Raw genomic sequence first — 22,068 nt, forward strand, 5'->3', positions numbered from 1 at the left:
TCTTTTCAAATACGATTTTCTTGTACTGTTCAAAGAATCATCTAACCTACTTATTAGCATCTTTTAAACTTCTTTCGCTTAATTCTTTTGATTACGAGTTAAAGGAATATTCAAATTTATTTACCGTACGAATCTCGAAGATATGTGCATAAAGGAGGAGTTGTTCGGCTTCCAGGTGGAAAAGCTATCGCGACACACCTGCCCAGGGCGGATTTTTCCGGCCAGCGGACATCCGCGAGCTCTGACGGCGTCATAGCTTATGCATCCACGAGCGTGCACGGCAATTATTATGGCAAGGTAGCCTGCCATGAGTTATGGGAGAGATCTGCATTCTGCGGACCCTCCCCATGGGCTCTATTTCATATCGAGTGTTTAAATCTCCGCCCTCTTCGGGCGGACGCTGCTCTCGTGTCTCTCTTTCGCTCTCTGTGTATTTCTGTAACCGCTAGAATGCCCTCGAGATCTCGTCGTATCTCGCGAGGCGCCATGATTAAGATTTTTACCCTGGTACCCTTGAATTAGAGTCTGGCTATCGGTGCCGCGCGTTTCCATTATTTTCTTCGTCCCGCGTTAAGGTCGATTCCCACCGACCCTATCAGGGGAAAGGTCTCGACCTGTATCGAATAATTTTCGTAACTTATGGAGAATCCCTCTCGTTTGAGTATTATGAAGACATACTGAGTGCGACTGAAACTGGATGACAACCACTTGAGCCTCGTGTTTTCGTAACCCTTATGAGAATCCCTTTCATTGAGTATTTCATGTCCACGTACTTAAAACTGACCAAAATAGAACCTCTTTCGAGAACTATCACGATACTATGCTTAATGCTACAAATTGAGAACCCCTCTGCTCGAACCCACTAATTCCAAACAATCGGGAATCTCTACTGTACGAAACCCCGCCCTTCCTGTCCTCGAATTTCTGAACTATCGCCGTTAAAATTTTCTCAAAAGTCCACCGCCTGCCCCCCTCCCGGTGGGTATCGGCCTTTACTCTCTCTTCTTGCTCCGAATGCGCGCGTAGTTAAGCGCGAGTCGTTACGAGAAGGCAAACCTACCACGCCGCGCGGTTCCAAGCGCGATAAAAATCCTCCCGGCTCGATCACCTGTCGGAGCGTGTGGATGCTGGATTCGTTCTTCCTTTTGCCGCGATTTTCCCTCCGCCAGCGATTAACCGCGGCGAGTTTTACAGCGGAGAGCAACGGCTTTCGTGAGCGACGGGAAAAAAATCGCCAACAGAGAACACGTCGACGATTGAGATGTAGCGCTCGCGTGTTCGAGTTAACCGGCTGCTAGGTTTCTCTTCCCCTTCCGACGCGACTCTATTGCAACTATGTGAAACTCGGTTGCAAAGAGGAACAATGGCATAATCGCACGGTCGGTTCCGTCCCTAACGGTGCAAGGTGCGGGAACGAATAACGACTAGGGTTGTATTCGCTTAACCCTTTCCCAGCAGCTGTGACACACATATATATCATACGTGAACTTGTCTTCTAAGAATATCACAGCGCATATAAACTGGTATTAATATAATTTGATGATGAAGAATCTAATTCTACGAATGGTTTCTTTGAAATACTCATTTTTAAAGTAAAAATATATATATATAAATAAAGAGAAATAGAAATAGAAGTAAAGTGTCAACGATTGCAAAGTAATTCCTTTGTTCCGAGAAGCAGGGGAAAAATTTGGAGTAACCTGATCGCTGGAGCACTCACACGTGACTCAGCCTGGCGGCTGGTCATAGAACGGCGCGGACAATCGCGTTATCTATTGCCCCGCATTATTTCAATCTGCGCGTCGCGGATCTCGCGGCGCGCGGAGAATTCAATTTCCTCTGAGCTGCACCGGCCGGTGTCATTCACTTCTCGAGACAGTACAATGGTCCATTTCATAGATCGCTTTCGTTAATCGCGCTACCAGCCTCGCCGCTATTATCGTCCCCCTCGAAAACCACGTACGGGTTACGTGACGCCTTTTCATTAGGCCAACCTTTACGAACGCGGGCGTCGCGCTCCTCCAGCCGTGTAATTCGCTCCGCGGGCCGTGAGAATGGAGAAAATGAAAATGCTTACGAAGGATCCGGTTGTTCGTCGGTGGAAAAATTCGGAGCCATTTTTCGTACGTGTTACCTTCGCGGAATGTAATCGTATCAGTTATTTTTCGTTCATCCGATGGAAATTTGTATCACCGCGGGGCTGTGCGCGTGCGCGCGCGCGCGCACAGGCGACCGTTGACCGATGAGCGCGCTCGCGCGTATAATAGGCCGCGATTTACAATCGCGACCAGGCCTAGTCTTCGTCTCGGTTTTCACTTCGGTAAATAATAGAGATCGCTCGATTTCACCTTCTCGTTTTCTGACGAATGTATTACGTTAAGTCCCTGCCTACCTGTTCGTCGGCGCGATCAATTTACGATTCACCGGAGTCGTGCACGGAGTTGGGCGCAGTGATTACTTCGTGATTACTTTACCTATCATCGCTCACAATCGTCGAATCGATCGATAAACATACGCTGCGCTTGTGATCATTTTCATGCGGAGAATATCGCCGATACATTCGTGATACTTTCATGAATACGCGGTGGAAAATATTGTTGACAAATTTAGGATCAAGTATTTGGGTAAAAAGAAGTCGATAAGTCCTTTAGCATTTTTCAATTGGAAGCTTGGTTGCATGGAAGTTTGTTAGTATTCTACACGTTGTTACCGTGAAACACGACAGACCCAGACAGGGTTTCGTTAAAAAAAAAAAAAAGAAAGAACAACTCGCGAATCTCCTTGAAAATCTTGGTGCCCCGTCACGACCCACGGGCGTGCATAGCTTTAGGGAACTGGAACTCGCAGTAAGGAGTCTAGATAATCGCATTTCATACGGCGATCCGCATTCCGAGAATTCGATACTCCGCGGGGAAGAAGTTGTTCTCCCCTTTCCGAGGCCCGTTCGAGCGATCGTTCAATTTGTACTCGCGAACCACGACGATTATTCTTAGAACGTGACTGTTATTTCGAAACTATTGGTAAAATAACACGGTGCGAGTTAAACGCGTAATGGGAGCGTTACCCCCACTTCTGTTCTACGAGAAAACGTTACGAGGCGCAATTAAAGCGAACCGCAACAGTCGGCTACTGGGTAGTTATCGAAACCACGTTCGAAAAATTTGTCACTTTCTGCCATTATTTTTAGGGGAGTTCCGCGATGGAAAAATGAATTTGGTAACAAGTTTACGTTCGTTACTTTCAGAAACAATTGAACGAGAAGATGAGTGGGTACGAATGGAGGAAAAGAGATTCCTGAAACCACTTACCGCTGGTTGAGCTGTACTCGCCAATGTACCGCCTCGTCAAATACCGCACGACTACAGCTGAAAGGAAAATAAGATGGAATTAAACGTGCGAAACGCTTGACGGCTCTTACGAGAGCCCGAACATAATAATAATCACGATCGAACTATTAGGTCTAACGAAACGTTTCGTGGCCGCCCACGTGAGCTTTTCACGAAGAATATCAATAAGAGATAATGAGATAGTAATCGTATACAAATTTTCATGTTTTTTTTTTTTCAGTCAGCCGAAAGGGTGTGACAATTTTAAAATGCCTTCAACGCCTCTGGGACGCGACGTCGACGCGTTGATACCAGGCGTGAACGAAAGTACTGCTCGTTTGTTTCTTAATTTTAGCAGAAACAGGTTTACGTAAGTGAAAAGCAATTCATCATCCGTATAATTTCTCTGTTCACGCGACCCCCTCCGCGTCCCAGACTTTTTCAGTTGCGCGTGCAGAGAAATCTGACGCTTTTCAGACAAAAAAAAACAACGACCGCTGTCGAGCCGTGCGAAAACGATTCAATCTGATGTTTACGTTACGCGCGTAATGTAGGTAGATGCGAAGGCGATCGCGAGCGAGCGAAATTACTCGAAATATTTCTTTCTTTTTTTGTTATTCCCAAGAAAAAGAACGCAAGAAACCGAGACACGGATCGATGACGGAGTTTCGCGTTTTAAGTAGCAACGCCCAAGCGGAGGGGATATATCGTCGAATCTTCCCTCCTACGGCGTCGGGAATCGGTTTATAAGCTATTTTTCGAGGCGCTAGGTCGTTGCAGCGTGTAATTACGGGCCGATAGGTCTGGCGAGATCCCGCTCCACGCAAAATTGCAGGGTTCAAACCGAACCAAACGAGGCAGGCGCTTCGTCGAGCGAACTAGCGTGTTTCTCGCGTCGGTGAGCTGTCGACAGGAGGTGTGGTGTACCCGGTAACAGAATACTTTTATCGCGACTAATGACGCAAGGCCCCTTCCCGTTGCTTTTTACGATTCCAACGATCGTCGAATATGAACAGAGGAAGAATCGTACACGATCCGAATTTCAAGATTCGATTTAACTTGCGATTTAATAATTTCACACTTTAACGTTGCAACAGGAACAGCGTTCAATTTTTATTTCGTGTGCACGAGGTGGGGCGGCGCGGCATCGGGTTACGCTGTTCAGCATAATGCATGAGCCACCGGTGATGCACGCCGCTCCACGGATTAGGAGACGAATGATCCATCGGTGATGGAAACACGATGAATTTTCGAGCCATTAGTTTCATATACGAGGAATCGATGCCACTAAATTTCTAGAAAAATCGTATCCATGCATAAAAGTCTCCACACCTCGGAACTGATTTGGCAAAAAGGTGCCTTATCGTTGCCTCTGCATACAAAGCAGAGGTGCCATTACGTTCTTGACAAAAGCGAATAAACTGGGTGGGGGTAAATACCGCCGCAGGGAGTGCCATACTTCGCAACGCGTCGTTGCACCGAGAGACGAATTGGGTTACCAGGAGAGTTCCTTCCGCAGCCAGCTTCTTCCACGTGCGCATTATACGCCCACGCGCGGCGGCAGGGAATCGACGAAAATTCAATTAAGCCACCAGTCCGCCGGCGCGAATATCGATCCCGCCCCCCTAATTAATTCCCCTTCGAAGGAAACTCGCGATGCCCACGAATTATTCACAACCCACGCGGATCGGGACCGTGTAAACGCTCGCGCATTCCCGATGGGGCAGAAGCGAGCGGAATGGTAAATTCCTCGCGGACACGCCGCCTGATTTATCGAATCTCGACGGAGCTGTACCCTGGCGGGGCGCTGGGAATTTTGAAAATGATTTCATCCGAGGACTTTTTTAATTGCTTCCTCGGGGACGCGTCGTGGCGTGGGCTGGAGGAAATGGCACGGGGGAAAGGCGATGTTTATGTTAGACACGACCTAGACGCAACGTTCGATGGGAAATTAATCGACGAGCAAGTGCAGGCGGCTGGGTAAATTGTTGGGGAGAGATTTATAGTTCAATGGGATATGCTGGCGTACCAACGACTGATTTCATTGATTCGCAGTGCGGGGCTAATAGGTGTTTTATAAACATAAAAGTGAGCGTTTATAGACATAGAAGAGTCTATAGCTGTTTATAAACATAAAAGAGTTTATAAGTGTTTATAAACGCTTATAAGCTTAAAAATGTTTGTAATCTTAGAGGTGTTTCTAAGCGAGTTTATAAGTGTTTATAAACAAAGAAACGTCCGCAAAGTGTCTATACGTGTTCGTACGTGTTTTATCGATCCAACAGAGCAGCCCTGTACAATAGTGGCCGCTTTCCAATGAATACGCTGTAGCAGGTGTCCTCCGCGACGCTAAAGCTGACCGATTACGTCGCGAACAGGTCCGAACAACGCCAGAAAATGTCTCGTGTTTCAAGCATCGAGGTGACGCAACGCAATTTCTCGGCCAAGATACGATCTGTGGTCGAGGAGTGTCGGCGCGACGACTGGAGCCGCGAGACGCTTCTCGATAGTCTTCCCTCCCGGACCGTTTAGGAGCGCCATCAATTTCGGGGTAACCAGTTCGCTACGAACCCGGACCGACTCGTCTCGCCGAGATGGATCGTGTTTTCTACGGTCGAAACCCATCGGCCGAGCCGCTCCTCTCGCGGAGGTCTCTCATAGAGTCGGCGACCGCTGCGACGACAGATTTATAAACGGCGTGTATACGAGAACTCGTCGAGCACTGGGACCAGCACGGATCTATGTACTCAATAAGTCTTCAAGGGTCGAACGAGAGGATACGTAAGTCGGCGACATGTTAAGTTCTCTCGCGACGTTTCGCGAAGTAACGAAGAAATTTATGAAGCGAACCTCCTCTTGTGCAGCGGTTCTCAAATCGGCTGGGCCCTCGAAAGGGGAGGAGAGGGTTGCGAGGCACTTCGGTTCGGTGATCGAACTCTTCGGAAAAAATTACGGAAGCGATTGCCTCGAAGATGCAACGAAGTGACGATAATTTGAATCTCCCTTGATCGAGTAGGTTGCGTTAAAGTGTGAAATTTGAGAACCGCTGCTCGTCGAGATGCGCTCGTACATTCATAACGTCGGGGACGAGTATATGGGCATTCCCTTTAACGACATTTCCTGTACACCGCCGGCCGTTAATTATCGTTATTACGTATTTGATGCAATTTTTCTCTCCCCCTCCCCTCTACTATGGTTTCTCCGGCGATACCAACCGCCACGGGATAACTTTCTTCCACACTAAAAATAACCGCTTTTCTCGCAAAATGTGCCCGCTGTTGTTAGCGATTTCGCGTTTAACGACGGTGGTTACGTTAATTACCGATCACTGTGCGCGATGCAACTGTGTTAGACGCAGCAAAATCTAGAACACGGTAAGTGATGGTTCGGGGGGCACGGTACGGATGCTCCGAGCACCTAAATTTCAAGTACCAAGTTTTAAGTTCTCTTCGATTCGTAATTTTTTCCAAGTTCTAAATAAAACGATAGAATTCGTCTAAGAACTGCAGGGCGTCGAAGCGTCAAGACGAATCCAAAGACTGCATCTCTCTAAAAATTCGACATCCAGGTCCCCGCGAAGTGGCACGCACGCTTCGAAGGGGAGCCTAGGGGGGGGGGGGGCGGGGGGGAGCGGCGCTGACATTTCAAGCGTTCGCAATTTGTACCTTTTGTGTCGAACGAAAATACGTGTAAACTCTCCAAGCCGAGCGTCGCTACGAAAGTTCATACCCGAGGGAAATTCGAGACACGTGTCGGATACGTAGAAGTTCGCCCATACGAACGAGAAATTTATGACGCTCGGATCCGCGGGGATCCTATACACGATAGCCAACCTAACGGGCATTGTTGCGACCCGTAGAAACTCCGACGGCGCTTGTGAATGGCCTCGTCTAGTTCATAAGTCTGAATTGAACGCGTCAACGGGCTTATCGGGTTAAATCTCGAATACGGGACACAGCGACGCTCGTAAATGCAGGCGTTACCGCGACGATACACGATAATGCGTATCATTAAACAAATTCATAAAGCGACCGATAATCGGAGCTGCGGCCAGGGTCCGTTCAAAGGCGTCGCCTTGCTCGCAATGGTCCTGGAGACCCTCTCCGATCCACTCAACCGATTAACGTACAGACGTTAATTTTCTTTAGTATCGATACCGAGAATTGCAGTTTTTAAAAACGACAAACTTTCATAAATTGTATAAAAATGATAATTGCTTAAAAAGATCCTCGTAATAAATATCGTAATAAATATTGCCCAACGCAAACGTAAAAAACACGAGACCTCGGCTCGGTCTCCAAGGGTCTCTCGACTATAAACCCGCGTAACAAAAGTCGCGCATAGCGATCGGAGGTTGCGGTTCGATGCCGTTGCCGTGAATCGGTCCTTTTTATCTTGCTCCTTCTTATCCGCGGTGATCGTGGCCGTAATTACTATTTTCTTACATGCACCGAGCTTTATCCGCCGCGAATCTATCTATAGACCACCGTACGCCGCGCAGACAAGCATCGCGCGTCAGCGAATGGCACTGCGCTTCGGTGCAGCGCGCTCGCTGCAACTGCAGCCGTATTTCGTTCTCGTACACCCGCATCTTCCAAGCGCACGATTCACCGGCCAAGCGACTTAATCGCTTTTCAGACTCCTCGGTCTAACCATCTATCGCTCGTGTGCCGGTGATACACGACCCCTGGATCCTATCCATTCGTAGTTCATTATCGGCGCGTTTTAATTGGCCGGCCGTTACGAACTTGAAACTACTCGAATAACGAATAAGCGAACGACGAGATTCCGCTGTTCTTGGTGTACGATTCGTTCGAGGTATGTTTCGTTGGCAAGTTAGACTCTATCAAATTTTATTACACATTTTCGATTCGCGTTTTTATTCGAGCAGCGTGAAAATTGAAAAATAGAAATCGAGCTTATTCGGAGCTCTATTTTTAGTATCATTTAATAACGATTTTTGTTTGAATTTCAGTCTCGGAAACGGGGAAATATAAAAATAATTTTCGTTTCAAAAATTTAGATTTTTGTCTAAAAAAAAAAAGTTCGTGAAATCATCGTCCTGCTTTCTCCGACGCAAAGCCCCGTGCAATATTTTCGTTCGCTTTATTCGGTCGCTCCATCATCCCGTTTGATTATTCATATTTGTAATATCAGAGTTCGACCCAGTCGTATGAATCGAGGCGCGCGAACGAGGCTTCGAGCTGCGAATTCAGCTACCATAATAAATCGTCGCGAATCGCTGATTCGCGCTTTATATGCTCATTTGCACGCGCGTTTCCCGAAATAGACGCGCGTGTGCGTGAAACTCAATTTGTTTCTTCCGTCGGGAACGAAAATTCGCGTCGACTCGCGTCCCTGTTTGAAATAAAATAACACAACCCGGTACGATATTTAAAACTACCTCGCCGTAATGACCTCGACGAGAACTTTGTAATCCAATTATATACATCGCTAAATAAACATACAAGATTATTTTTATAGATTTACGAAATATACAACCGATTAGTGCCCTCTGAATGTATTAAAAAAATTTGTCTAAATTAAGCGACAGGTTTGATATATTTTTAATGAAAAATTTATTTTGAATCATCAAGCCTATCGTTTAATTCGTATAAATTTCTTAGCCATCGACCGATAAAATACGACGCAGAAGTTGGTCGAAATAAAATAACGAGTACGAAGAACATGAGACAGAATTTATCCCCCCCCCCCCCCCCCACCCCCCACCCAACCTCCCGGAGGGGCATTTGTGATTATGCTTTTTTTTTTACCGAGCTGGTAATAAAGCGAGTCGTTCGGCCCAAATGAATTTATGAATACTTCGCGCGACATGGAAACGCGCACCGGCTTCCAATTGCTACTTCAATAGGCGCTAACGCAGATAAATGGCCCTAACCGTAATCATCGACGTTCTCGTTGCTTCCAGGAGCTTTCCTATTAATGCATTCTGCAAAACGAGCGTAGCTCTTTATGCATTACCGCGAAACTCTCAACGCAGCTATTGCGCGAAAATCTCCGAACAATCCATCGTCCCTGTCGATACACCAAATCGACCGTGAACTTGTGAAAATATACGCCAAAAACGTAATATCGGATCATTTTCCTACGCCGTTCGCGTTTCTTTCTCCGAATCAATTTTCGGCCACGTCGCAAAATATCATTTGACTTAATTTCAATTTTGACTCAATTCCTGTGAGTAAACATTCTTCGTTTCGAAATTATGTTACTCTGTTATAAATTGCCATTATTATCATTTTCACTTTTTGTAAACAGCAAATGTCGAAAGCTGAATGAATCAGGAATTTCCACGGTTGCGATACAACTTTAGAATTCGTATCAACAATCCGTATTTGTAAACGGTGCCTTTTGTCGATGTTATATAATTTATTTTTTTTCAAAGAAAATGTTTAGTACGGAGATAAAGCATGCGCTTGTGTTCGCGACGCAATACCGAGTTTACGTTCCTTGATACGTTTACGCGGTTGCAAAATATGGAGCTTCTGCTCACGTGCCCCAAAAATGTTTAAAATTCGTTTTCTCGAAGACGAGTCCGTCCGCAGAAAAATTTTCTTTCGCGCTTTCTATCGACTTTTTTATCGAGAATCGCACCCCGTTCGTAAGAGTACCCTCAGTTGTCGTGGAACCGAACTAAGAAGGGTTAAGAACCACTGTTCGCGAACAGAGACTATCGAGTCTCCGAGCGCGATAAATTTTCATCACCCGACTCGATGCGATCGAACTGACCGTGGAACAAAGTGAACCGAGTAATTCTAATTAGGAAGTGGACGGCGGTCGGTAGCCCGTGGACAAGGAGCGGAAAAATCAATCGCCATGCGACCACGGGATTCCAGTGGACGATTCGTTGGTTACGAGGGTTCGAAGTGTGGAAACACAGATTCGTCGGAAGCCGATAAGAGCGGGAAAAAGTCGCGTCGGTGCGTAAACTCGGCATGCGGCGGGTCCCCCCGAACCGAGGGGGGGAAGCATGTGCTCGGTAACAGAACGGATGTATCGGATGTCCAGATCTCCCAACCTGCTGCCGTGCGAGGATTTTTCGTAGTTACGACGACCCGTTGACCACTCTCATGTGATATCCGATAACGTCCACGGAGGTCCTTATTATACCCAGCGGGACGCAGCCTCTCTCACGACTTTTACGGATTCTCTCGCCGGGAATATCCGCTTTCTGATCAAACGGTCGTTCTGGGGACCACGAGGGAGACCGTGTGAGAACGCATTTTCGGATCGCGATCACCGATACGCGCGTCAAGCTCGATTCCAATTGCCGCATGAGGGAGGAATTCGTATCGACGATGTGGCAAAAATTCGTGGGACTTTTTGTAATGAGAAGCTACTCGCTCGAGGGTCGATATGCGTAATAAAATAGTCGTAAAAAATAAAGTGGTCAATAAACTGGGTTATATCACGTCCGCATTAACCGATTTCAACGAAACCGATAAAATAATTGAATCTATATCTAAGACACCTCGCAAAGGCTATCGGTTTCCTAGAACTCCGCGTTGTAACCCAACACCCACGAACTGGCCCTCGAAATGTTTCAATCCTCGACTTGGCTGACCAATTCCCTTATCGAGCCGCAACCCGAGCCCTTAGATAAAGCAATAATTTTACCTCGCGCGAAACCACCGCTGCTCTCGGAATTGGATAAAAACGCATAAGCGACGAACAACGGAAACGCTGTCGCCACCAAATCTTTTTCATGATTACGATTGTCGCTCGTTACTTTAAAGCTGGCGAACAACGCTCGAGTGCGGGCACTGTCTAATTAGAGAAGCCCGAATATCGCGCGATCTTAGATAGTCGCGAGATAAGTGGATCTTTCGATCTCGAAGGGTGACATTTTAATTAGTTTGGTGATTCTCGATCGACCCACGTGTGGGGTAGAAATTTTCTTGAAACGATATCGTTTCTGTTACTTTGTTTAAGTAACATTTTCTCGTGGAAAGCAGAGACAGGTCGAGAGTTGGTAATCGATAGATTGCGGTTCTTTATGCAAAATGAAATCTCGACAAACGTGTCTACAAAAATTGAACCTAAATAGGAATTTATTTTATTCTGAAAATATTATAACATAAACATTACTTTCAATCTTTTTATATTCTTGAATACCGTGTGCATTTTGTAGTTTCTCGCACATTCAAATTTTCTATGGATGCATAAAGATCCGCAGTCTAGTAATCAATTTTAATTACGCGATATTAATGGCGACCCTACCGTGAAAAATTCCCGACGCGTATACAAGAGAGGATTTACACTTCATTCGCGGGTATCAGTTCCATGGCTTATTAATAGGATTAATTCGAGGTCGGTGAACTATCTCATTGCCTTCATTTGCTCGCTTTGTACGCGTCGTACGACTGTCGGGCTAACTAATGCACTGTATTATACCAAAGACTATACGTATTCATCTTAACGGCACTTTCATTCAATCCGTCGTTGCGGTATTAGATAGACGTGCAGAAATTACACGCTTTACATGACACAATATTAGTACTATCCGCTATAATTAATACCTCTCCGATACGTTTATATCCGTAACCGTGGGACGTAATTTTCCCCAACGATCCTTATCTCGAGCGTATCGTACATTCAACGTTCGATATCAATTTTCTTGCAAATTCGTTTTTAGTAAACGTTTAGCGAATTTAGTTCGAATTATTTGAAGTATATTTTTATATTAAAAAAATGCAGGTCTGTTCGTTAGTTTTCCTCAAAAGATAAATCAAGCCAAGGGGAAAATATTTCGTCTGAAAATAATACGGATTCTTGGCATTCAGAAGTGTAACAGGAAAACAAAGAAGACGAAATAAATTTAGTAAGAATTCAGATTTTTGGCCAGACTTATTTATAGAAAAATATCTTTTATTCCTTATTCGAGATTATCTCTAAAAATAACAACGACGCCATTAACGTCCTCAGTTCTTAATTCCATTTTTGTTCAATAATTATTTCATTCATCGATTACTCGTTTCAGATCACGAAAACTGTGTAAAATTGTAATTTATTAACTTCTTTTTGATAAACAATGACATTCTACATATTCTCCGAAATCTCTAGAATAGATAGATTACAAAAAAAAAAGTAGCTATTTATGTAAGTTGCGAAATTAACAAGAAAAGAACAATTCGATAAAAATCGATAAAAATGTTGAAGCAATAAGTATTCGTAAAACTGTTTAAAAGTACTTGACTGGAAATTCGATGTTTTCTAATTCGCACGGAGCGATAAACTAACGTGTTTACGTTACAAATTCTACCGTAAATGGTTCGTCATAAGAATCGAACAAATATTTATTGCTTCCATACTTTCACCTACTTTTCGCATTATTTTTGTTAATTTCCCAAATTACATTAACTAGCAAATGTTGTTTGGACTATACCTATCTTAGAGACTTCCGAGAATATGTAAAATATTATTGATTATAAAAAAAAGAAGTCAGGAAACTACAATTTCACACAAAAGTTTTTTAGGAAACCACTGTATATAACTTCGACCATCATCGTAATATATTTCGCGATAAAACTATTATTCTAAATTCTCTCAGCAACGTCTCTATTATGATCCGCTCCGTCGCATTAGTGCCAAACGATTCGTAATGCATTTCGACAGATGTCGCTGTCGCGAAAAACACTCGAACAAGATAGCACGCGACATTCGTTATTCCAAGAAATTCCACGGTACATTACAACGATCAACAGACCGGACAAGGTTAATGGCGACGGTGTTCGTCGCGAAATAAGAATTGAAATATTTTTAGGTTACCTGATTTTCCGACTCTGGGGCCGCCGAGGACGACCACCCTGATCCTGTTGACGTTTGTCATCAGACGTGGATGTTAGGTGTCGTCCGAGCCTCGCTTGCACATTATATACTCTCCAATTGACACTGTTCGCGGTGTATTTTCACTGTACGCGTAGTCCGTTTCGTTTCCGCGGCATTAAAGTTCGTTTACACCGCACACGCGATCGATCGAACTGACCGATTCCCGATTAAAAAGAAAAACTGTTGCACTGAAACGTCACGTTTCGACAGAAGGCTTGTGCCAAACACGACGCGTATCGGTTCCTTGTCGATTCTTGTCCTTGCAGCAAGCTTCCGTTTATTCGCATCGAACAGCAACCAGCAGCATGCGTAACGTTTGTCACTTGTTCCGCTTCCACTGTTCGTGTCGATTCGCGGTGGCAAATTCACGTGGTACGTGCAACCGAGTTCTCATTCCGCGCACGATTCCCTACGGCGCGATAAACCGTATCGAGCAAGAGCTACCTACCTCTTTAGACGGCGACGACACGTCGATCTTTCGAAACGCGTCGCTCGGATTGCGATTCACCGCTCGAACGTTGCAGCCCTCTCGCGACGAGACCGAGACCGAGCCTCTCGAACTGTCACAGCCAATCTCAACTCAGAGAGAGTCGGGCAGAATTTAATCAACGTGAAACTTCGCTTCGCCCATCTCTGATTTCTAATTCCCGGCGCACGAGTATATCTTGGATTCGCTTTTGCCGGTGTTACGCTTCAGTTTTCGTCCATCGAAACACTCACGTGTCGAAAGTCGTTGGAGACACACTGGCCGGAACGATCGCGTCGTTGAAAATGCCCGCTTCCCGTCCGCTCGATTTCTCGCTCCTCCGCGATTTCTCTTTTTTGTCCCTTTCGAAAACTTCACTTTCCACGGTTGCCAGGATTCGGCTGCATCCTCTGGACCACGGTGTCGACGGACCGCGGCGTTCCGGTCGCGTCGCGGGAAAACATGCGGGCCAGCGCGTCGACACGCTGCGAATAATAACAGAAGAAACGATTCAAGAAATGCTGTCTTGCTAGTTCCATTTATAACGGGTCGACGGCCTCCCTCTCCTCATCTTCCCTTCTCGCTTGGCGCCGCCAACGTCCGACTCGCGTACGTACGGATTACGAAAAGGAGGTGAAAAGAGGTTCGACGATGAGCGCGAACGCGCGCATGCACGCACCAAACAGGCCAGCCACTCGATCCCTCCAACGGTCAGACGAATACTGAAAGCGAACGGCGATGGTAGAACTAGACCCCAGCGCCGCCCACGTGCTCTCCGCGATTCCCTGCGTCGCGCCACTCTTTTTTTCCCTTCTCGTTCCACGGTTTTTCGCGCCGAACCAAACCGTCGACAAATCGCTGCCTCGCGCGCGAACAAGTTCAACTCGACAATTGAGACGCCCGACGAGGGAACGATCGAAATAATTACGATTTCATCCTGTGCGGCTGACGTCTATTTCAACTATTTCGAAAGACTAGATACTTCTCTTTATTAAAAACGAAGCTTTGCGATAGCTTTGCAAAGCTTTTAAATTTCTTTAATGCTCGTCTCATCGATATTTCAATTTTTATTAAACTTTTAGGAACTTTTACGAATATTCTTGTTTTTAACTGAACCATAAATTATTAAGTAACTGCGGCTGAAATATCTTGGATATTAACCCTCTGCGCTCGCGTGGCACCTCTAGGGCGACATATGTAATTTAAACCTGATTTTGTCAACGTACAATTAGAAATTCACTTTCATCAGAATACAATTAATTATTAATTGAAATAATACTACATCGAATTATGAACGTTCGTAAATGTTTTTCTCCGTAGCAGAGTTTTTGGTTTCACAGAAATTTATTATAAAAATGGACTGGATTTGATTCTATAGAAAAATGCCTCGAGCGCAAAGGATTAAGGTTGATTCTCAAATGAATATATAGAGAATATATAGATCGATGTTCCGTGTGCACCAACCCTGACGATTCACGATTTAATGAAAAACTTCCATTTTGATAAAAAAAAATTGGTAACGACCATCTCTTGTAAACATAATTCATTTTAACGTAAAAAAACATCCTTCGTTTATTTCGACCTCGCGACTGACTCATTTGTCAATTTTTCTTTACTTCTGTCGAGCCGAGTTACGAGATTAGATAAGACACATTAACGTCAATAAACTTGTGTCTTTCTTTGAAACAAAGAGTAAACCATTTTTGAGAACGTACCTTTATCTCGAGAAGGATTGCATTCGAATGGAGAGGACACGGTACAAAGATGCAAACAACCGACACGTATTTATTAAGAAACCGCGAGACGAATGTAATCGAACCCAGCATTTCCCTTACGGATAACAAGCAAGTCGGTCGACTTCGTTTACACGTTGAATACTTTATCGCGATTTATCGCACTCACCGGGTGACAGATGCACATATTGTGGGCACAATGCAGACGCGCCAAGCGAGGAGAGATTAACCTAAAAAATCTGCACGCGAAGGAACGTTGTGTTTCGTACAATAATTCAGGCGTAACGGAAAGTCGATGAATCTCCTATCAGCGCGACCTCCAGAAGGACGACCGCGATGTGCAAACATTCAACAGGCCGCAGATGTGGCCCGTGTTTACACTACGAACGGTCGATTTCGAACCGATTCTCTGGAAAGATCTTTGCGAGACGATCCACTTCGCTAATAATCAACGAATAATTTACCACTCTGGATTCTGTCTACTCTTTTACTACAAATATAAATATACCGATCCAACAAACATTTCAAGCTACACACGAAACACGGTTAACAAGTAAAGAAACTATCGAATCGCGTTTGCAGGTTTCGATACTTTTACCAACTCGATACTAGTCGCCTCGATTCAAAGTCGATCGGAAAATCAAACATCCCTATAGTTTCGGCACGGTGGTGATTTTGATAGGTCAATGGCGCGTGACACGATTCGACCTAACGAATGTACAAGAGTACGCATAGATAAATACCTGATATCCACTAGAAGTAATAAATGTACACAGCGTAGAATTCCACAATGGTACACGTCCCTTGTTACGCAGATCACGGCTTCAAGGTTCTTTTTTCGTTGTTTCTATTCCGTATCGTACGATGCTAAGCGGGACGAAACAACACGAAGTTCACAGACTATGGTACGCGTACGATAACGAGCGAGCGAGCGAGCACGACACGCGAGAATAAACTCGGCACCGATCTCACCGAGCGCTCGCCGGCGAATGCTCGAGCTTGAGTAGCTCGCGCTGTCTAATATGCACTCTCCAGACTACCCACTGCACGCCTCGACCACGGCATGGCGTACCGCTCCACGCTACAAGGTGACTGGCGTGTTAACAGGTAAGCGGAGACCGATGCGCGACCGCTAGTACTCTAGGGATGTTCGATTCTCGATTCCGTACCGAGCTAACCAGAAACGATCAAATAGCGATTTTCTTCGACGTACCTTGGACGAATCATTTATTAGGCGTACAAATGAATTCGGGACCTGTTCTGTATTCGATCGTTTGTAACTCTGGTTTAAACAGATTAGTTGTAATTTTGATACATTAAAGCAGGGGTGGGCAAAACCCTAGACTTCGAATAAATCTGAAGTTTGCTGATATGTTTGTCTCGTTTCCTCTTTTAAAAGTTTTCCAAAGAAGGAAACGAGACAAACATATCGGCAAACTTCAGATTTATTCGAAACCTAGGGTTTTGTCCATCGCTGCATTAAAGCAGGGGTGGGGTTAAAGTCTCTAGACCCTTGGGGAAAATTGTCGGTGGTTAAAATAACTAGACAAATATAAATCTCTATGCTTCCATACATGTATTATGTTTGCAGGTTTTCTAATTTATTTTCGAATAACCTGCCTCACCGCTACCTAAATCCAGTACTGCATTCAAGTACCAACCTTCCAAGTCTTCAACCTGATCTCTATTATAATGTATCTACGCACATTTATGCACATCCTTACACATAACCTAAGTCATAATATGATGGACATTACATGCAGATGAAAAACGAAATTTACATGTCACTCGAGAACAGAAATATCTCTAATACATGTGCTCACGAGTGCATGTAACTACATGACTATTTTCATTACTTTACGTATTCTCTTTAACGTACTTCTTACAAGACAAAACACGGGCTAGTGGTCAGGGTTCAGCAAGAGTTGTTTCACAACCTAACCCCTAATCTTCTTACATTAACACCTGTCACGTTGGAGACACCGCGTCTGGGATTGTAATCTTATTGTTATCGAATCTAACAAGCTCTTCAAGGATGATAATTGCTGATAAGAATCTTTGTACACGATAATACCGAACTATCCACTGATACACAAGATAGTAATGTTATGATACAACAGGAAGATTCTTACTCACGCATTATGAACATGTTTTCCAGACAAATCTATATTAATCCTACGTGACAATAAACACGGAGCGATATACAACTGTGAACAAAGCTTGAAAATATACCTTTAAAAGTAGCCATAGTCAACCGTTATTTCTTGATGTTAATGAAAGCACTAAAATCTTCCAAAACGCAATAGAAAGAATAATTCATCAATTCAGCCACTCATGCCAGGAGCACAACCTTAAACCACCTTAAACCAGCGATAGATTGGGTACGATATCGAATGGCGTGTCGCAAATAAAATCGAATCAATTGCACGCTTACGCCGCTGTTCACTCGACGTAGAACTTTCGTTGGAAACGCGTCGTAAGGAAGAATCCCTGCATTATCGATCGAGATTCGTGTACCTTCGCGGATAAACGCACGAGATTCGCAATTTGGTGTGCGTGTATCCATGGCAACCGAATTAATTAGGTTCTAACAGAAGGAAAGCACTTTCCACTAACGCGGTATTTTGTTTAGTACCATGGAGGCGAACGACGTAGAGCTTAATCGCGTTGGGAGACCAGAGAAAATGTCGTTGCTCGAAAGGTACGGCATACCGGTCGAGCATCTTTCGTACGAATACATTTCCGAATGCACGAATGGGAAAAAGCTGGAGCGCTTAGTAACTATACTTCGGTAAGTAGATACCATTACTCGGCGGGGTTTTCAAAGTGTAGGAAAATCGTGTTCAAATTAGACGTCGGTGTAATTCATTTCTAATTATCTAGATTTTGATTGAAGCGTTTCGATGATTGTTTACGTTCGAAGACTTTATTTCATAAAAACGAAATATGAAATGTACTGTCTTGCATAGGTGATCCACTCTAATATTTGATTCATAGTTCTGGCGAAGAAGGCTATTACCCGGATTTAACGAAACACGCGGAGGAACGTTTGGCTGTCGTTAAACCGACGAGTACGGTTTTGAGAAAAACCGAACCCATTCTCAGGCGAGGTATGCTAGAACCGAGCGAGTGCAAGAAAATTGATACGGACATCAACGATTGGACATCCGAAATGCAGTCACGGGAAAAGGATTTAGAGGAAGGAAAGGCTACCTTGGACTTGGAATCACTTCCTCAGCCGGATGTCAGGCAATTTATCGAAGAACCTGTAAAAGTATATTCATTAAATATACATTTCTAATTCACTTTTGTCATACGATTATACATAAGTTAAATCAACTTCTGTTTGCTGATTTAATTAGAAAAATATAACGAATACGAGAAGCGCTGATAAAATAAAGCGAATCGCTTCCTGCGATTACTCTGCGTGGGATAAGTACGACGTCGACACAGAATTGAATAAAATAGATATTCGAGACGAACAGAGGCTGGTTGAAGCTAAAAGACTTCAGCTAAAACAGAAGGGAGTAATTGAAAAAAAGAAACTCGATAAGCAGACAATCATTAACAAATGTACGTTGTTAGCGGTCGAAGTAGTGGATCGAAAGCACATAAATGTTATAGCATCGTTGTAAATTTTTTAGCATCGTTGACTGGGACCGAAATAAACGTCATGGCGGAACAGGAAAGGGAAAAAGGAAACGAGGCGTTCAGGTCTAGAGACTATGAAGAAGCTCTCGAACATTACGATACTAGTATTAAGATAGACTCGAATATAACTGCGTACAACAATCGCGCGATAACGTGTAAGGGAAATGATTTCATTGATTATATAAAATAATTCTCATTAACATTCGCATGTATCTTCAAAGGAACGTGTATACGTGTATTTTCAGATATTAAACTTCAGCAATACAAAAAGGCTCTCAACGACTGCAATATTGTACTTAGCATAGAATACACTAATATTAAAGCCCTTCTGAGGAGAGCTATGGCTTTAGAGCATCTCGAAAATCCGTCTAAGGTAATTGAATAACTAATGATGCGATCGCTATGAGAAATAAAAATTTAACGAATACTTAGGCTTTGGCAGACTACGAAGCGGTTTTGAGATTGGAACCAACGAATCCGAGCGCGATAGCTGGAGTAAAGAAGTTGAGGAAACCTTGCAGATCTAAAAAAGTGAGGTAAAACCTTGAAATAAAAATTGAGACAAATTTAAATTAGTTCCAGATTAAACCCAGTCTGATTTTAATTTGATACTCGTAGAATGGCTATAGTGGAACACGAAGGAAGGAACGAAGGAGAGTGTAACGAGGTGGAAAAAGATCAAAGTTTCTGTCAGCAATTCGCGTCGAAATTAGCTATCGAGAATGATATATGTTTCTGCGACAGGGCGCCAGGGCCGTCGCAAAACCTGAGACCCAGACCGCACTTCAAAACAGATTATTGCCTGGAGAACGATAACAGTAAAAGTGTAGCGATTAAAAACGACACTTCAAAGAAAGCTGACTCGTCAGAAATTTTAACTTCTTGTTGTAATTTCCCGCAAGAAAGGAATTCCTCGTTCGCAAAACCAAAATCAATATTTTCTTACGCGATGCCTTCCGAGCGAGGTAACTCAGTTATCATCGAGGAATTACCTAACGAGCCTTGCAACAATAACTCCATTATCGTAGAAAGCAAATCAGTCGAAACGACTGTCGGTAAAAATGATTCCAATACAAATACGGCGAATAAAAAGAACATGTGCGAAAACGTGGAAAATATCAATAAAAATCACAAAGAAAATTGCAACTTGATCAATGGAATGTCTTCCTCGAGGAAAATGCCAATTGCTGAGGAATTCGAAAACTGTATCTCAAAGGTATGCTTATATTACAACCCGTGAGAAATAAATAAATAATCTTGCTTAATTTTTAGAATTTTAATAATATCGAAAGCACCTACGAATTTACGCGCGTATGGCGGTCGTTGAAAAATGATTTTGATTTAGAAATGCACGCTCGGTTGCTGCGGTCTGTGGACGTCGATAAGTTAGGCGCAGGTTGGTAATTTTGGTCGAATATAAGATTTTTTACGTTTCCCATTTCTGCACGAAATTGTTCAGTTTTAGGCAACGAACTAGACGGAAATATGTTCAGTACGATTCTACGTTGCCTGGAGCGTCATTTTTGTACGCCTAATGACACGGAGTTGCTTAACAATTTTTTGAATTCGGTCACTCGGGTTAACCGTTTCTCGATCGTGAATATGTTCATGGATACGGAAGACAAAACAAGTATGTCTATAATTGAAGATGAAGTAACGGATTCAAATATCGAGAAACGATATTTCTATGATTGTTGTAACGATTAATCATTTCTTTCAGTCATCACAAACATATTGAACTTCTTAGAAGAGCACGGGACGTCAGGAGTTTCGTCATTGCGGCGAATTTATCGCGTCTAAGAATACCACTAGTTTTTAGATGATTTGAATCAGTCATGCATCATAGTAACAATACACAAGATACCATGCTATAGCAGATAATATATTCTATTAAATCAAGTTTGTAAAACGTATTTCTTCATAAGTCATCAATTACTTAAAGCTATTTATTAGAATTGCATGTTTACCGTTACTGGATTTGCGCATATTTCGAAACTTCTCCTGGGCGGACATCGGGTGGACTCTTTTTTCAATCCCCTGCATGAATGTTCATCGAGGATGTCGTCAATTTTTCTCGTATAAGGGAAAAATCATAAATTCTATCTTCTGCCTCTCTTTCACAACATCACAAACGTTTATGTATAAAGTACACTTACAAGGCGAAACTCTGGCGTTCTTCAGGTTATGATTCCAAGTACCAACTGAATTTCCAAAACTTTTCTACGCAGACGCCGAACACGTTTGCGCGGGAAATCTGTGGCGACTCCTCAATCAATTCGACAAGTTACCGACGAGCGGCACCACCTCACTGAGCCCAACAACGTTGGCGGCATCACCAAAAACCTTTTAATTATCTTTGTTCAAGTATCTCTTTGCCAACACTTTATTAATCCCAAAATTCACTTCGTTGAGATTCATTCAACTGCAGCTACAGGATCCTTATGTTTCACTCAAATTCTGTCCTCGTTATACAGGGTGTCCCAAAAATGATGTAACACCTTGAAAGGGATGGTTTGGGAGGTGATTTGAAACAACTTTTTCCTTTGCGAAAATGTTGTCCGAGGCTTCGTTAAGGAGATATTAACAGAAAACCCCGACCAATCAGAGCGCGCGTATACCGTTGGAGCGGCCGTGGTAGCGAAGGGTACGAGCTAAGCGGCCGCGTCCAATGTCCTTCGATGCACGTCGAGTCGCTTGTCGCGTACAAGCGCGGCCGCTTAGCACATAGCCTTCGCTACCGCGGCCGCTCCAACGGTATCAGCGCGCTCTGATTGGTCAGTGTTTTCCGTTAATATCTTCTTAACGAAACCTCGGACAACATTTTCGCTAAGGAAAAAGTTGTTTCAAATCACCTCCTGAACGACCTCTTTCAAGGTGTTACAACATTTTTGGAACACCCTGTATTTCGTTGTTGTATTTTGTATAAAGTTTTATGTCTAAATAATGAATAATATACATAACTATTATTCTTACTTCTGCTCCAACGGATATAAAAACCACAAACTACGCTATAGCTAGGGATTTTCCCCTAGATGGTTCTAGTAAA

General features: G+C 43.8%; 2 protein-coding genes across 4 annotated transcripts in view; one reads left to right on the top strand and one right to left on the bottom strand.

Annotated features, from left to right (window-relative positions):
* Positions 1-17,738, bottom strand: part of LOC128875009 (ras-related and estrogen-regulated growth inhibitor-like) — a 56,397-nt gene extending 38,659 nt beyond the window's left edge. The window contains exons 1-3 of one of the 3 annotated variants that reach the window (XM_054120285.1): positions 17,604-17,738; positions 13,113-14,123; positions 3,309-3,365 (exon numbers count right to left, since the gene is read on the bottom strand). In XM_054120285.1, the coding sequence (XP_053976260.1) occupies positions 3,309-3,365; positions 13,113-13,173 (118 nt within the window). In that variant the 5' untranslated portion in view covers positions 13,174-14,123; positions 17,604-17,738. Of the gene's footprint in view, positions 1-3,308; positions 3,366-13,112; positions 14,124-15,540; positions 15,566-16,114; positions 16,502-17,603 lie in introns of those variants that run through there. The other 2 variants (XM_054120284.1, XM_054120287.1) reach the window with 2 other exon arrangements.
* Positions 17,739-18,018: 280 nt separating this feature from the next.
* On the top strand, positions 18,019-20,882 carry LOC128875086 (sperm-associated antigen 1). Its single transcript, XM_054120415.1, has 10 exons — positions 18,019-18,162; positions 18,369-18,645; positions 18,734-18,944; positions 19,016-19,177; positions 19,268-19,395; positions 19,455-19,558; positions 19,641-20,238; positions 20,295-20,418; positions 20,482-20,652; positions 20,743-20,882. The coding sequence occupies exons 1-10, from the start codon at positions 18,056-18,058 to the stop codon at positions 20,820-20,822; spliced, it is 1,962 nt and encodes a 653-aa protein (XP_053976390.1). The 5' UTR covers positions 18,019-18,055; the 3' UTR covers positions 20,823-20,882.
* The last annotated feature ends 1,186 nt before the right edge of the window (positions 20,883-22,068 follow it).

This window comes from Hylaeus volcanicus, chromosome 4 (genome assembly GCF_026283585.1).
Source record: "Hylaeus volcanicus isolate JK05 chromosome 4, UHH_iyHylVolc1.0_haploid, whole genome shotgun sequence".
Classification (NCBI taxonomy): Eukaryota; Metazoa; Arthropoda; class Insecta; order Hymenoptera; family Colletidae; genus Hylaeus; species Hylaeus volcanicus.

Excerpts from the sequence above, each read along its gene's own strand:
- LOC128875086 (XM_054120415.1), top strand. The coding sequence starts at position 18,056 with ATGTCGTTGCTCGAAAGGTACGGCATACCGGTCGAGCATCTTTCGTAC. Across the intron at positions 18,163-18,368 it reads CGCTTAGTAACTATACTTCG|TTCTGGCGAAGAAGGCTATT; the intron begins GTAAGTAGATAC and ends TTTGATTCATAG. Across the intron at positions 20,653-20,742 it reads GGATACGGAAGACAAAACAA|TCATCACAAACATATTGAAC; the intron begins GTATGTCTATAA and ends CATTTCTTTCAG.